Source organism: Dendrobates tinctorius, unplaced genomic scaffold, assembly GCF_039654945.1.
Source record: "Dendrobates tinctorius isolate UK_male_01 unplaced genomic scaffold, ASM3965494v1 ptg000138l, whole genome shotgun sequence".
In the NCBI taxonomy this organism is placed as follows: Eukaryota; Metazoa; Chordata; class Amphibia; order Anura; family Dendrobatidae; genus Dendrobates; species Dendrobates tinctorius.
In genome coordinates, this window is record NW_027361806.1 from 13,271,048 (window position 1) to 13,287,740 (window position 16,693).

At 37.8% G+C, this 16,693-nt stretch overlaps 2 protein-coding genes across 25 annotated transcripts in view; one reads left to right on the forward strand and one right to left on the reverse strand.

Moving 5' to 3' along the window:
• The window catches only part of NFIA (nuclear factor I A), a 507,433-nt gene extending 504,515 nt beyond the window's left edge, over nt 1–2,918 (forward strand). For all 21 annotated transcript variants that reach the window (XM_073544603.1, XM_073544612.1, XM_073544611.1 and 18 more), the window contains one exon: nt 1,039–2,918. In XM_073544603.1, coding sequence (XP_073400704.1) covers nt 1,039–1,056 — 18 coding nt within the window. In that variant the 3' untranslated portion in view covers nt 1,057–2,918. The remainder of the gene's footprint in view (nt 1–1,038) is intronic.
• Nucleotides 1–16,693, reverse strand: part of TM2D1 (TM2 domain containing 1) — a 201,435-nt gene that overhangs the window by 81,072 nt on the left and 103,670 nt on the right. The window contains exon 7 of one of the 4 annotated variants that reach the window (XM_073544626.1): nt 1,056–1,559. The exons of the other annotated variants lie outside the window; for them this stretch is intronic. The gene's annotated coding sequence lies outside the window, so the exon portion shown is untranslated. Of the gene's footprint in view, nt 1–1,055; nt 1,560–16,693 lie in introns of those variants that run through there. 4 annotated transcript variants of the gene reach the window in all.

Below are 16,693 nucleotides of genomic sequence, written 5' to 3' on the forward strand. Positions count from 1 at the left end.
ACAAATGGAGTCTGTGCAGTACTTTCAGTATGCCATGACTCTCTAATTTTGGGGTAAAATTCTGCAAAACTGTCAAATTTAAGTTTTAAAGGGAATCTGTCACCCTTTTTTTTTTGACTATCAGCTGCCGGCATTGACATGAGGGGCTTATCTACAGCATTCTGTAATGCTCTAGATAAGCCCCTGATGTAACCTGAAAGATAAGCAAAACACGTTAGATTATAGTCACTGGAGGGGGCGGTCCGGTCCGACGCCTCCCATCTTCATACGATGCCATCCTCTTCTTCCCTTCCTGTAATGGCTCCGGCGCAGGTGCACTGCTCTGCCCTGTTGATGGCAGAGCAGAGTCCTGCAGTGCGCAGGCGTCGGGAGAGGTCTGGCGCCTGCGCACTGCAGTATTCTGCTCTGCCCTCAACAGGGCAGAGCAGTGCGCCTGAGCCACTACAGGAAGGGAAGAAGAGGACGACATCATATGAAGATGGGAGGCGGCGGACCGGACCGCCCCCTCCGGTGAGTATAATATAACGTGTTTTGCTTATCTTTCAGGTTACATTGGGGGCTTATCTACAGCATTACAGAATGCTGTAGATAAGCCCCTGATGTCAATGCCGGCAGCTGATAGTCAAAAAATGGGTGACAGATTCCCTTTAAAAGATTTGTGCACCTCATGTTTTATCTGTTATTTTGTGGAAACACCGTACAGTTATATTGTCAACACAAGGCACAAAAATTCAATTGTGATATATATAAGTATTAAAATGAATGGAAAAATGTTATAAAAAAACTTAGTACCAGTTTTGAAAAAAAAAGAAAATCTCCGGCATTAAAATTATAACCCCATTCATATTGTTATAGAAATGATCAGGCAGTAAAATAACATCCTGCGTGGTCATCTCAATCACGTTCCTCTACTCATCGAAGTGTCTTGAAGATTACCAGGCTGGTTGACTTTGACATTAAATTACTGTGATAACGAAATTGCCAAGTATAAAAACAAATGTCTAAAATATATATATATATTTTCTTGTGTCTTTTCAGTCCTGGTACCTGGGATAATGGTCACAGATTTCCATCAAAAAACATGACAGACCACCTGGTCCTTCCCATCTCTGTAACATGGAAGAAAATGGTGAGAACACAGCATAGTTGCTTCGCTCCAATGGAAGGGGAAGACTTGTGTCAACAGCAGAACAACGGTGAATGAGAAGAAAAAAAAAAAAATAAAAAGAATCTTATGTGGTCGCATGGCAATGACCCTCTATAATCAGCCTTACTTCCCTTACTTTTTTATGATTACTTTCTTGGGGTCCGAAGAAAGTTCTTGCAAGGAAAAGCTGGGCATCATGGCATTTGAAGTGTTTCCTTGGTAGTGTAAACATTAGGTGGTTCTGGGTAGCCTTAGTCTGATGCTTCTTTTTGTTTTTGTATTTTTTTTTTTCTTTACCAACTTGCTGTAAAAACACATTCATCATGAAGCCCAGCATTTTCTGCCATGCCACTCCTTCTTTACGTCCATGGTTGTGAAACTTCTTGAGAAGTTTTGGAAGAGAAGCCCACCCCTTAGAAAAAAAAAAAAAAAAGGACTTAAAGCACTCTTAAACATACATGTAAAATGACATGTGAGATGAACCTTCTACTACTATGACTAAGACCACACTACAGTTGTTTCAGATAACATGGAAGTTTACCTTCTCGTGGTCCAGAGCCTCCATATTTTTCTTTTTTTTTTTTTATTTTTCGCCAGATATTTTGAGTGCTACTTCATCTAAAAAGGATTTGCTAAAACCCACGAAATGTGTAACATCAATCACAAACTGCACTTTTTTTTTCCCTCCTTTTTTTTTTTGTAATTTAATGACCCGACCCCCCCAACCTCCCCGCGGAATTGATGAAGTTGTATCAAAGGACACAACTGCGACAAGATGCTTCACTAACATATCAACAACACGTCCGCTCTTCTTTCTTTCAAGGAGTAATCACATCCGTGACCCCACCCACGAGGAAGCTGTTAACACATAGTTTCATTTTGAGTTGCAGAGCAATGTTTAAAAAAGAAAAAAAAATGTCCAGAACTTTTATTATTAATGTAAGAAAAAAAAAATGCTGCACTTACAAAAATAAGCTTTTCTGAGACAAATTTTCAACAATGACACAGAAGTGGGGAAGATGGTCTGTTTTGACAGAAACTGACAGGACCCAATCAAAACAAATCATGTTTGGATTGAGTAAAGTGCAATTTCATTGGATAGGTAAATATCTTTGTAAGATAGAGATTGTTGAAAATTCTATTTTTGTTTTTTTCAAGTCCTACCACCCCGGGACTCTAAATGATGGGGGTTAAAAAAAAAAAATAAAAATAAAAAAATAAAAACAGCCTTGCAAAAGAAAGGGGAGCTATTTTTGCTTTTTATGTTTTTTATTGTTATAACTTTTATCCCTTAAAAGTTAAAAAAAAAAAAAAGAAAATCTAAAAAAAAAAATATATATATATATATATATTATAAAACATAATGGTGCTTTTACCACAATATGTTAACTACATTAAATGCTAAGTAATCATTTTCTTTTATCAAAGCACATAACTAAAACTGAATCATAATACGTGTTAATTTTATAAGCTAAAGTCACTATTAGTGGTTATGCCAATTAAGACAAAACGCTAAAATATGTCCCAATATAGGATTTAGTCGGGCGCCTCAGGATCTTTATAAATGTCCAGATTTTATCCATGTTGATTTTTTTTTTTTTTTTTAAATTCCATCACTTTTATTCTCTGGACTATAAATACTGATCAATCTAGAGGGGATTTTCAGCAATTGTTGGAAAAAAAAAGTTAAAATCAAATTGAATTATAGATTTCATCTATGTTATGTACTTAGAGAATAAAGCAAAAAAATAAAAGGACAAAAAAAAAAAAAGTGAAAAGGCAAAATTAACAGAATTCACATGATTTATTTTCTACCAGACAGCGGAGCATCCCTTTGCTTCGCATGCAACCTTTAAAAAGAGGTTTCCTATACTATACATATATTATATACTTTCTGGCGGACAGATTTGCCCGCCCGGAAAAGAAAGAGAAAAAAAAAAAAAGTCTCTGCATGTTTAGTGTTAGTATCTCATTTTTATATACTTAAAGTAGGATAAAGTAGAGTGCATTAAGACAAGACATTTTAATCCTTATTCCAGGCACTTGCCTTTTTACCCTCTTCCCCCGCCCCCCCCCCCCCCCCTGTTTGCAGCTGTAATGGGGCTTTCTTGCCCTTTTTATTGGAAGTGAAGGAGTTAAACTCTGCGTGTTCTGCCCTATTGGAGGGCTTTTTGCTACTGTCCTGTACAATCAAGTCCATGAAATTCTTGGGAAGACACTTTGCTCCTCATTATTTTATTTTAATTTTTTTAATATATTTTTTATTTTCGTAACTTTTTTTTTTGGGTGCGATGGGACGGCTTGGGGATGCATTTGCAGCTACGTCGCAGGCCTCTCTAGCAACCAATAGGTTAATTTGCACGAAGATGAAATAAATTCCATATCAATGTGCCTTGCCCTGGATAGCGATTATTTGTGAAATTGTTGCACATGTTCCTATATAGATAGCGGGGGGGGGGGGGGGGGGGGGGGAAGAGAATTCCCCCGAAATCCCCCCCCCCCCCCCCCCGAGTCACACGTTTTTTGGAGACACTTTTTTTTTTCTAATTTGTTTTCTTGTAAATGTGACTTTTACGTCAGACGTTGCAGGCTTCACCATGTAGGTAGATATTTTAGTTATATCCCACCAGTAGGAGTAGTGTGCTATAGTCTTGTAGTGTCTGTGCTATTTTTGCGTAGGAGATCAGTATTTTGGGGGGGGGATGTTTGCTGCATTGTGACAATTTATGTAGAGTCTTCCTTTATTATTATTTTTTTTTTCTCCCCGATCAATGAAAATATGCAATACCTGCTTATATCCTGTAGTCAAAGCTTAGCGAATTTATTAGGAATTTATTAGAATTTTATTTTTGATGTTTTTTTTTTTTTTTTTTTATTTGACCAAAGTTGGTGCTGTACTTGACGCAGTGTGTTTAGGTGTTTAATCATTGTATCCTTTGTGACTACGAATGCACATGCAGGAGAGGGGCCTCTTAGAGAAGCAGTCAGACTGTGAAGCACTAAGCTGTACCCTGCTTTGAGCAACTTTATTATTTTGTTGTTTTTTTTTTGTGTGTGTGTGTGTTACAACCGTTCCTATCACAAGCAAGCCTTAAAGAAGAAAAAAAAAAAACTGACTTCCTTTTCCTTAAAAAAAAAAAAAAAAAAATTTCCCCCCCCCCCACAACCCATTTTTATTAGCAGACAGCAATCAACCCACGTTCAATAGCGAAAAGGTTCTAATGCCCATTTTTTTATATGCACGTTTTTAAAACTTCCAACTTCCGGAAAAAAAAAAAAAAAAAAAGCAAAAAAAACAAAAAAAAACATTGTTTACCGGTTCTCTCTATTTAAGAAAAAATAAATTAAAAAAAAATGAATACAAATGTTTTTTGGATTTTTTCATATGTGTCTGATACGTGGTTGAGTAGTTGTATTGTGTGAGTGTTAGTGAATTGTGTCCCATTTTTCTGTAGCCAGCATCCTTTTGCCTTTCCTATAGCACTTAGCTGGGCATTACCTTATGACATATGTGCACTAAAAAAAAAAAAAAAAAAACAGCAGCTTGCAGTGCTTCACAGTGAAGGGAAATAAAGCCTAGACAAACATTTTGTCAGAACCTTGCTATAAGTCAAGGCGTTACCAGTAAATTGGTTGTACATACAATACGAACGCACCCTTTTATAAACATGCAAAAAATAAGCAATAGATCTGGGCAGTTGTAGGTTTTCGTTGTTCTTTTAGTTTTTTTTTTGTTGTTGTTTTATTTTTTTTTTTGTTGATCGTGTTGGAGAGCAAACTGCCTGCTCAGATACGTAATTTGTATGTTGTATAGTTTTAATGAGTACACTGATTTATTCTACCCTATTTTATAATGCAGGACTTTTGTAACGTTGTTTAAATGAGGACTATTTTCTGTCAATTAAGCTTTGCAGATTTTTCGGATTGTTTATTAAAATGGCAGCGCTCTTAATTTTTTTTTTTTATTATTATTTTCTTTGCTAGGAGGGTGGGCGGTGGGATTTTTTTCATTTTTTTTGCCTTCCAGGAACTGGATTTAAGTTAAAACTTGCCTGTTTCTTTTTTTTCTTGTATGTATTTAAATACAATGATTTTTCTTGTTTTGTTTCTTCTCGCATCGGTATAGCATATTCCTATACTTGAGAAGTATGGGCCACTAAATAAACCATTTTAAATGGACATTAAAAAGTATGCTGTATTTTTAAGTGATCACTTTAAGGTCTGACTTCTAAGGTTGAGGATTTCTGGAGATTTTCTCAGATAAAGTGTAAAAAAAAAAAAAAAAAATATTTTAAAGGCTTTAAAACATGACGTAGGCAGTCGAGGACGTTAAACAACAAACTTGTTTCAAGTATGGAACTCAAAGTTTATTTGCGCTCATCTGATCACCATATTTAATATGCAGCGAGAAATTATATATACGCTCCAATCCGCTTTTTATTTTTAATTTTTATAAACTGCAACGTATGACACATGAGCAGTAATGCTGGGTGTGTAGCGTAATCATAGATATGTCACTGTACATAAAGAACCCTAAAAAATATCCGTAAGTAAGTGCAATTTAGCAAACTTCAAATATGCAGTGTGAATAGACTGAGAATTACGAGGCCTTCTCCATTGTAACATATATTAGCACATACTTAGAGAATAACACGGGGCAAAAAAAAAAGCCAAGAAATTGATACCATTTTTAACCATTACATTAAAAAAAAGCAAATATTTAACAAAACAATGACATTTATTTTATAGATTATATATCACCGTGGCCATTGATTGTTTTTCCATCGCTCATTCTACATACACGCAGTAGAAAATACACTGCATTAATATTTTACCTTTTTAACTTTGTAGATTTTTCTTAGCTATTTCATTTTTCTTTTTTAATCCTCAAATTTTGAAAATTTCATATTTCATTTAAATATTAATTCATAGAAGTTTTTTTTTAATTTTCATAGGGTATATCGATGACATCAATTCCTAAATTTGGACTTTTTTCAGTCTTCACCATCACTAAAAAAAATTCTAAACTATATATAAAGCAGTATTTTGTTGTTTGCATCAAGTGATCAAATACTAAATGGGGAAGAACCCTATTTTCTTTCCTGTCCCCATAAAAGTTTAACTTTCTCCTTAAGTTATATCTGTAAGAAGCATATACTTAGTAAGTGTGGGCATTTTTCCCTTGCATGTTAGCACAGAGTTTACATAGGATGGGCTGGTCTACTGCGTTCCTGTAATTCGTTCCATCTTGATAATTATGGATTACCTTCTCTTACCTTCCTTGGATCATAAGCTGTGATTAGTACGATACTACATAAGATGTATCTGCAGCTTGGCTGTTACAAAGTGATCTTTGCCTAGGATCCCTTATTCTGAAATGCACTTTGTCAAAAGCACACGTTCTATGCTCCTTGGTCGTGAAGAGGTAAAAGGATGTCACTTTTCTGAAGAAGAACAGGGTCACGAAGAAAAGTCTTCTCCATTGACCGGTATATAGCAAGTCCATTGTTTATTGGTCAGGTTGCTGCACACTCAAGCTGAATTTCGCTGCTTTTTAAAGGGAATCTGTCACCACTTTTTTGAGATATCATATAATGAAATCATTCAATTGTGTGTCACATAAGGATTCTCTTAGTACTTTTGCTTCCCCCTGACCCTGCACCTTTCATGCATTTCTTCTTGTGTAGAGCAAGACAGGGAGGGGAGGAGCAGTTGAATAAGCCCCGCCCATCGGACGTGGCAGTTTACATACATCTGAACCGATATAAAAAAGGTATTTATGCATGAAAGGTGCGGGGTCAGGGGGAAGCAAAAGTACTAAGAGAATCCTTATGTGACACACAATTGAATGATATCATTATATAATATCTCAAAAAAGGGGTGACAGATTCCCTTTAAGTAATTTTGTTTGTTGTTAGATGAAAGCTATCCTTCCGTAACGAAGAAATTAAAATCTACAAACACAAGACTTCCTCTATTCACTACTGTACAAACCGGTAACAATATGCAGATGCCAAGGCAGTTTATTCTTTGCTTTTCTTAAGATTTTTCCAGCTTGGAGTAACAGTGTTATATTTTTTTTTTCTATAAGAGCAACACAAAAGTTTCACCTTCATAGTTTTATTTTCTTGTGGTGATATACATATATAACTCTAACAAAAAGTCGATCAATGTTGTACTTTGCATTGTGTCTCTGGTAAACTAGGATTTTTTCTTTATTTTTTCTTGGGTGGGAAGGGGGTTCAAAGCTTTCATAGAACAAAGAGAGGAGAGATCCAGTGGCATGGGAATCGGTGAGGCAACATGGCCACTTTTTTTTTGTTGCCGCGGCTATCCACTACTAAGTGCTCGTGGGTTGAGGTCAGTCCTTCTTTGTCTTTTGGCCTCACCACACATCAGTATAGGATTTTTTTTAATCCCAGCCTAATTGATGAGAATTTCTCCAATGTGCAGATAATTAACGGACTGCTGCGTATGGCCCAACAACATGCTACCACTGGGTTTTGGAAAACTAATAAATTCATGACATGGTGCTAAGATAGTCCTGCGAGAACCGATAGAGGCCTATGTATCCAGTTAGGCCTCTGTTCATCCATGTAAATGCATAGCAGTGTTCTTCTCTGCATGGAAACTATGCACTAACCCTACCTGAGACCAGACACGATCAACTTTAAAACAAACAAAAAAAACTTTTCCGTTAACTTTCAGTCCTTGCCCTTTTTTTAGTCATTCTTATTAAGATGCCAGCTTTAGGACAGAATGAAATATATGATAAAAACCAGCAAAATATCTGATATCCGAATTGTAGTGCCTGTGAAACCTGTATTATATGCTCTTCTAAAGAAAGACATTTCTACACCATGAGCCTTTTGCTGTCCGTCAGAATCGTCTGATGTAAAATAATAAATATGCATGTAGTCCCATACTGCTCAGTTATCTTACCAATATTCCTTATCTTAGCCTGAATTTTTTTTTTGCCCATTAATTTTTATTGTTCGTCACAAATTCTAATATTTAACTTTTTTTTTTTTCTCCTCCTGGGGGGGGTATTTCAGTATTTTTTTGGAGGTATACATCTTACAACTTACTTAAGTTCAGTATTACAATTTTTTTATTGATTTTTTTATTTTTATCCCAAAAATTACTTATTATGGAAAAGTTGTTTGATCAGCTGTTTGGTCATTTCGCAAACTTGATTTTTTTTCTAGGTTGAAACAAATGGTGAGCCAACGATTTCCCATCTTCACACCAGACCTTCTTTTTAAAATAAAAAAATATAAAATCCTGTACAAAAATATTTTGACAATTGGTTTCACATGCAAAGCTCTATATATACTGTATGTACCTGTTATTTTTTTTTTTTCCTTGTGTGTTTTTAATCAATTTATTTTCTTCTGTACAACCCTTTTGGGCCTGATTCATGAAATAGATGAACCTATGTTTCATTACACAATGCAAGTACACGGATGCAATTGTTTTTCTACCTGATCAAATTTTTCTATGCTGCTCCTCCCCCCCTCTCCCCCCGCCCACGAAATTTAGGTGGCGGATGGACCTGACATAAGTGTTTTAATAAATGTCTTATCTCACAGCTCATATCCTCATAATGATTACATTAATGTGAACCTTTCTAGATCAAATTAATGTACAGCATCAATTTTTAAGTTTGAGAATCCTCGGTTCTGCAAAATTTTCGATCGCTTTCTATTTTATGGCTTGTAACAGAGTTCCTCTTTAGCAAGTTTTGTCGTGTGCGCAAGCTGGTCTTGATCAACTAATCACTTTCAGAATTTTTTTTTTAATTTTTTTATGCTCTCGAGTCACCACTAAAGTGCCGAAATGCTCCTGTCGTGACAGCTGCTCTCAGAAAGTTCATAAAATATCTATACAAAGCCTCAAATAGTATGGGAATTATTTAGCCAACATTTAATTATCCACTGAAAAATAAATAAAAATATTGAAATATATATATATTTACAGTAATTCTATTCCTAATTTGTTTTGGGGATTTTCATGAAATTAAAAATATACTAAAAAGAGAAAATCTGCACCTTATCCTATCTAGTCTTTACGCAACTAGGAATAGAGTATTTTTTTTGTGCAATTTTATCTTGTAATTTTTACATTATTTAAAAAAAAAAAAGTGCAGGTTCCCTCAATTTTCTATGTTTTTAATTCTCGATTTGTATTTTTTTATTTTAACGTTTCATGTTATTATGTTATCACCCAGAAGATTGCAGAATATGGACACCAATAAACATTTTTTAGGACAATATCTGTGCATTTTAGCTACAGGCCTTTGTCAGGGTGCAGTTCGGCTTTTATCTAATGCGACTCACATCCAGTTTTATATTTGATATTTATGCACGGTGTTGTAATAATAATCCTAATAATAAGCCCTTAATCTCACGATGCAATACAGGACTCGGCACATCGCACCATGTGTCGCACCGATCCTTCAGCTGCGCGCGCTCTGGGACATATAGTCCATTTGAATGGGTTCTTTGTCCCTCATTCTTTACAAAATCACACAACCATACATTGTTGGCATAAGTCAAGGGTGCAGACAGCAGGTGAAGACGGGCATCCTTACAAGCTCGGGGATTGGGTCTTTGTTTGCATGACGAGGTGGGATCTATTTGGTAGCCGTGGGAATCTCCTGTCCCCCATTTATTTTATCTCTTCATTTCTCACAATCCCGGGCTCTTCATTGAATACCGGCGCTGCAGCCAAGCTGGCTCTTGACCATGTTAAACCCTTATCTTTGTGTTTAATTAATCGCCCCATAATGGGTGTTTTTTATGATCTTCAACGAAATCCTTGTGTGCCTGCCGTTAATACACTCACTTGTTTTATGAATCAGGCTCTCCGTGCCTCTCCTACCATGTATTTACTCATGCTTGTTATCAGTTTATTTTTTACTGTGTTCTGTGAAAAAAAAAAAATGTAATTGGTTGAGAATCACTGTGGGTATGAATTGTTATCCGACTAAATCTCTGCAGGTTTTTTTTTTTTTTTTTTTGAGCTGGTGTGTGGATTAGTTAACTCTTGTACTCAGCCATTAGTGCAACCGACTCTTACATTACAATACAATTACTGGAAACGAATACTGCATTTCCTATGCAACAAAAAAGGAAAATAAAAAAAATTGCTAATGCTAACGACTCGTCCTGGAGTTTTTTTCTTTTCTGGTTTTCAAAAATTTGGAAATATTAAAACGTTTGGTGAAAGACTACAAATAAAAACAAATAGATTTGGATCAAGGTTTCCTAATGAAGGCGGAGGTTCCTGGAAATGTGGTTTTGGCTTTACAACGACTGATGGGTGGAAATGACTACGGTATATTGGTGGAAGGGTGTTTATAAAAATATTTTTAGTGGAAATTTAATGGAAAAAATGTATCTATACAAATATGCAACAAGCATCATCAAGAAGGGAAACTTGTGGTATAGCAAAAAGATTGTAGGTCCAGCATCTATGTCCAGATCAGGGTGTCATCCAACCTCCGTTCACATGGCGAGGTGGCCATCGGCCTTGGTATCCAAGCAAAGAACAAATGTAGAGGTGGTCCATGCATGTGCGCAACTCTCACCACTTACACCTATACAAGTTATATAAACAGCTGATTTCTCAACACACAGATTTGACATTAATGTCATATCCACAATTCTGTTTCTCTTCTTTATGGGGATTTGGAAAACAAATGTCATTTGTTGGGAAGAGACATGGTCATTGCTAGCTGTGGTTTTCCTGCAGCATATACAGTGGGTACGGAAAGTATTCAGACCCCTTTAAATTTTTCACTCTGTTTCATTGCAGCCATTTGGTAAATTCAAAAGAGTAAATTTTTTCTCATTAATGTACACTCTGCACCCCATCTTGGCTGAAAAATAACAAATGTAGAACTTTTTGCAAATTTATGAAAAAAAAAAAACTGAAATATCACATGGTCATAAGTATTCAGCCCCTTTGCTGAGTATTGAGTAGACGCACCTTTTAAGCTAGTACGGCCATGAGTCTTCTTGGGAATGATGCAACAAGTTTTTCACCCCTGGGTTTGGGGATCCTCTGCCATTCTTCCTTGCAGATCCTCTCCAGTTCCGTCAGGTTGGATGGTGAACGTTGGTGGACAGCCATTTTCAGGTCTCTCCAGAGATACTCAATTGGGTTTAGGACAGGGCTCTGGCTGGGCCAGTCAAGAATGGTCACAGAGTTGTTCTGAGGCCACTCCTTTATTTTAGCTGTGTGCTTAGGGTCATTGTCTTGTTGGAAGGTGAACCTTCGGCCAAGTCTGAGGTCCAGAGCACTCTGGAAGAGGTTTTCATCCAGGATATCTCTGTACTTGGCTGCATTCATGTTTCCTTCAATTGCAACTAGTCGTCCTGTCCCTGTAGCTGAAAAACACCCCCATAGCATGATGCGGCCACCACCGTGTTTCACTGTTGGGATTGTATTGGGCAGGTGATGAGCAGTGCCTGGTTTTCTCCACACATACCACTTAGAAATTTTTTGTGATAATTCTATCTTCATCTCATCACACCAGAGAATCTTTTTTTCTCACAGTCTGGGAGTCCTTCATGTGTTTTTTAGCAAACTCTATGCAGGTTTTCATACTGTATGTCTGGCACTGAGGAGAGGCTTCCGTTGGGCCACTCTGCCATAAAGGCCCGACTGGTGGACGGCTGCAGTGATAGTTGACTTTGTGGAACTTTCTCCCATCTCCCTACTGCATCTGTGCAGCTCAGCCACAGTGATCTTGGGGTTCTTCTTTACCTCTCTCACCAAGGCTCTTCTCCCACGATTGCTCAGTTTGGCTGGACGGCCAGGTTTAGGAAGACTTCTGGTGGTCCCAAACTTCTTCCATTTAAGGATTATGGAGGCCACTGTGCTCTCAATAACCTTGAGAACTGCAGAAATTCTTTTGTAACCTTGGCCAGATCTGTGCCTTGCCACAATTCTGTCTCTGAGCTCCTTGGCACAATTCTGTCTCTGAGCTCCTTGGCCAGTTCCTTTGACCTCATGATTCTCATTTGGTCTGACATGCACTGTGAGCTGTGAGGTCTTATATAGACAGGTGTGCGCCTTTACAAATCAAGTCCTATCAGTTTAATTAAACACAGCTGGACTCCAATGAAGGAGTACAACCATCTCAAGGAGGATCACAAGAAAATGGACAGCATGTGACTTACATATGAGTGTCTGAGCAAAGGGTCTGAATACTTATGACCATGTGATATTTCGGTTTTTCTTTTTTAATAAATTTGCAAAAATGTCTACATTTCTGTTCTTTTCAGTCAAGATGGGCTGCAGAGTGTACATTAATGAGACAAAAAATTTACTTTTTTTAATTCACCAAATGGCTGCAATGAAACAAAGAGTGAAAAATTTAAAGGGGTCTGAATACTTTCCGTACCGACTGTAATTCTCTCCAGTCCTGCTAGTTGGGCATCTGATTGTTTGGTCCCCACTGATTCCGAGAATTAACATTTTGCAGACTATCCTTCTTCAAAGTTTTTTTTTTTTTTTTTCCAAATACCAACCACTGACTGCATCATTGCCTCATTTACTGGTTTAGTGCTATATTCCCTTTAGGATCTGAGCAGTCATGACTAGAGTTGGGTGGATTTTTCAAAATTTGGTTCCGATTATGATCGGCGTCGAATATTGTTTTTGCAATATTCATCGAACATCACTGAAGTCAATGGGAGTAGAAACAACCAAATATTTTTTCGGAACCGATCAAACATAAATTCGGCACGAATAGGGCAAATTCAGATTCGGCACCCGATTCCGAACATATTCGCTCAGCTTTAGACATGACCCATCTTTGGGAAAGTGATGGCATATAATAGTTGCATGCCATCTAAATACCCCTCCAAGATTCTTTCCCAATTTTTCAAACTGGACACAAGAAGACACTGTAAAACTTTCCTCAATTTCAACAGACTGAGGATTGGTGCAATTCTTTTGCAGAATTCATCAAGTAGCAGTAATAAGGTAAGGGGAGTTATAATGGCATCATATGGAGATGGACATTGAATGGAAGGTTCCAGAGTTGTAAAGCTCAATTATATTATTTCCCTATACTGATAATGAAAACTTACCCATTCAACCAAAGTCTTGGCACCACCACCGATCCAGTGCTTACAGGTTTGTACAGGAAAATGTTGTTATAATCAACCTACAATGTACTATAGAAAGAGCCATTAACATCAATCAAAGAAATATGTGGAATAACTGAATATTCTAGAATTACCTGGAAAGAAAACAGTCTCAACACGTCCAGGAGGACGCAACATATCTCAGAAGAACAGCCAAACAGCCCACTACGGTCTCATCAGAACAGAGTGCAGCTCTGGAGTATAATACAGGATGTAACTCAGGATCAGTAATGTAATGTATGTACACAGTGACTGCACCAGCAGAATAGTGAGTGCAGCTCTGGGGTATAATACAGGCTATAACTCAGGATCAGTAATGTATGTACACAGTGACTGCACCAGCAGAATAGTGAGTGCAGCTCTGGAGTATAATATAGGATGTAACTCAGGATCAGTAATGTAATGTATGTACACAGTGACTGCACCAGCAGAATAGTGAGTGCAGCTCTGGAGTATAATACAGGATGTAACTCAGGATCAGTAATGTAATGTATGTACACAGTGAGTGCACCAGCAGAATAGTGAGTGCAGCTCTGTTGTATAATACAGGATGTAACTCAGGATCAGTAATCTAATGTATGTACACAGTGACTGCACCAGCAGAATAGTGAAATGTGTACCAAGTATGACTAGGACACATGGTAATAGTCATTACATATAATTAGTTTAAATCCCCATGTGTCCACTTGGATAAAATATGCCTATCATCAAATATAACATATCAAACGGAAAAGAACGATGATTAGAAGGCTTGTATCATTAATGTAAGAAAAACTTTATTATTTAGAGCCACTGATAAAACATTACATATCACCAATTGGGGGATAAAGGGGAAGTAAACATACACACATGTATATGTGATTACACATCTAAAAAGACGCACATAACCAGCACCTGAAGGTATAACCTATACACTTCCAATTATATGACTATCCACAATTAACAATTTTGCTGAAAAATAGTACATCAATCTCAGAATGGACACTATATTATTATGTCCTCATACAACCAATTTAGAAAATTCATATTGAATGACTATTATATCATGCCTCCACCACCGAGAAACTAACCACTGTATATATAACGGCCATAATTACTTATAATACTAAACCTTATATGGTGTGGTACCTAAATATAACCACTATCCTGGCCAATCACCCGTAATGTTTATCTACAATACCGCCAACAAGTGGCCACTAGACGTATCATGGTGATTATTACCAGCAATAGCCACTGTGTACAACAAATCACTTAACACCATAACGGCCATTCTCAGCAATGGCCGCCACATATATATAAGTAGCGGCCCATATTAAATCAGTGATTACCGGCAGTGATGGTCAGGAGGTGAACAGGTGCCTGGGTAGCGCGTCCGCCCCGACGCGCGTTTCGGACCTGCCTTTTTCAAGGGGCCTGGCCGGTGTGTACACCAGCGTCCTTAAATAGTGTGCCCGGACGCCGCGAGATCGGCGTGACCGGAAGTGACGTCGGCGGCCCGGAAGTGACGCGCTCTGTCACCGAGGCAACCACAACACCAGTCAGCACCGGCGTCACACAGTGGGAGTGGCCGGGGCGGGCCAACCCCACCATGTAGAGACGCCACATGCGGACAGGGGCAGCGGTGACAAGGGGACAGGCGCGTACAGAGCCGCCGGCATCAACCCACAATTCCACATACAGAAAACATATATATATACATACTATCAGTTATACAAAGGACCAACAACCATCTATAAGGATATTACCATACATATTTTTTATGAAATATAACAGCTATTGCACCATAAACAATAATCATTGCATATCATTATTAATCCAAGGATCTATATGATATAAACATCTTAATCCTTAGATTTCTTCATTTCTTGGCAAAGATTATTCACCCACAAGGGGCTAGATTATCTATGATGTCCATATATATACGGTTCACTTATTCGTCCTTATAGATCCAAACACTAAAATAATAAAAAAATATTAAGAGAAAAAAATTTATTAAAATAGTGACATCACACATCATAGGCGATGTTTACCCACAGAGCAGTGTTCATAAGAATGGGGCATAACTGATGTTTTCATTGAGTCCAGATGGATGGACTGATCCAATTGTCCATATCCATCTGGACTCAAGTTGGGCCAACTTCTTTTCTCTTAATATTTTTTTATTATTTTAGTGTTTGGATCTATAAGGACGAATAAGTGAACCGTATATACACTCACTGGCCACTTTATTAGGTACACCTGTCCAACTGTGTGTTAAGACTTAATTTCTAATCAGCCAATCACATGGCGGCAACTCAGTGCATTTAGGCATGTAGACATGGTCAAGACAATCTCCTGCAGTTCAAACCGAGCATCAGTATGGGGAAGAAAGGTGATTTGAGTGCCTTTGAACGTGGCATGATTGTTGGTGCCAGAAGGGCTGGTCTGAGAATTTCAGAAACTGCTGATCTACTGGGATTTTCACGCACAACCATCTCTAGGGTTTACAGAGAATGGTCCGAAAAAGAAAAAAAATCCAGTGAGCGGCAGTTCTGTGGCCGGAAATGCCATGTTGATGCCAGAGGTCAGAGGAGAATGGGCAGACTGGTTCGAGCTGATAGAAAGGCAACAGTGACTCAAATTGCCACCCGTTACAACCAAGGTAGGCAGAAGAGCATCTCTGAACGCACAGTGCGTCGAACTTTGAGGCAGATGGGCTACAGCAGCAGAAGACCACACTGGGTACCACTCCTCTCAGCTAAGAACAGGCATCTGATGGCTACTTTCAGCAGGATAATGCGCCATGTCATAAAGCTCGAATCATCTCAGATTGGTTTCTTGAACATGACAATGAGTTCACTGTACTCAAATGGCCTCCTCAGTCACCAGATCTCAATCCAATAGAGCATCTTTGGGATGTGGTGGAACGGGAGATTCGCATCAGGGATGTGCAGCCGACAAATCTGCGCCAACTGTGTGATGCCATCATGTCAATATGGTCCAAAATCTCTGAGGAATGCTTCCAGCACCTTGTTGAATCTCTGCCACGAAGAATTGAGGCAGTTCTGAAGGCAAAAGGGGGTCCAACCCGTTACTAGCATGGTGTACCTAATAAAGTGGCCAGTGAGTGTATATGGACATCATAGATAATCTAGCCCCTTGTGGGTGAATAATCTTTGCCAAGAAATGAAGAAATCTAAGGATTAAGATGTTTATATCATATAGATCCTTGGATTAATAATGATATGCAATGATTATTGTTTATGGTGCAATAGCTGTTATATTTCATAAAAAATATGTATGGTAATATCCTTATAGATGGTTGTTGGTCCTTTGTATAACTGATAGTATATATATATATATGTTTTCTGTATGTGGAATTGTGGGTTGATGCCGGCGGCTCTGT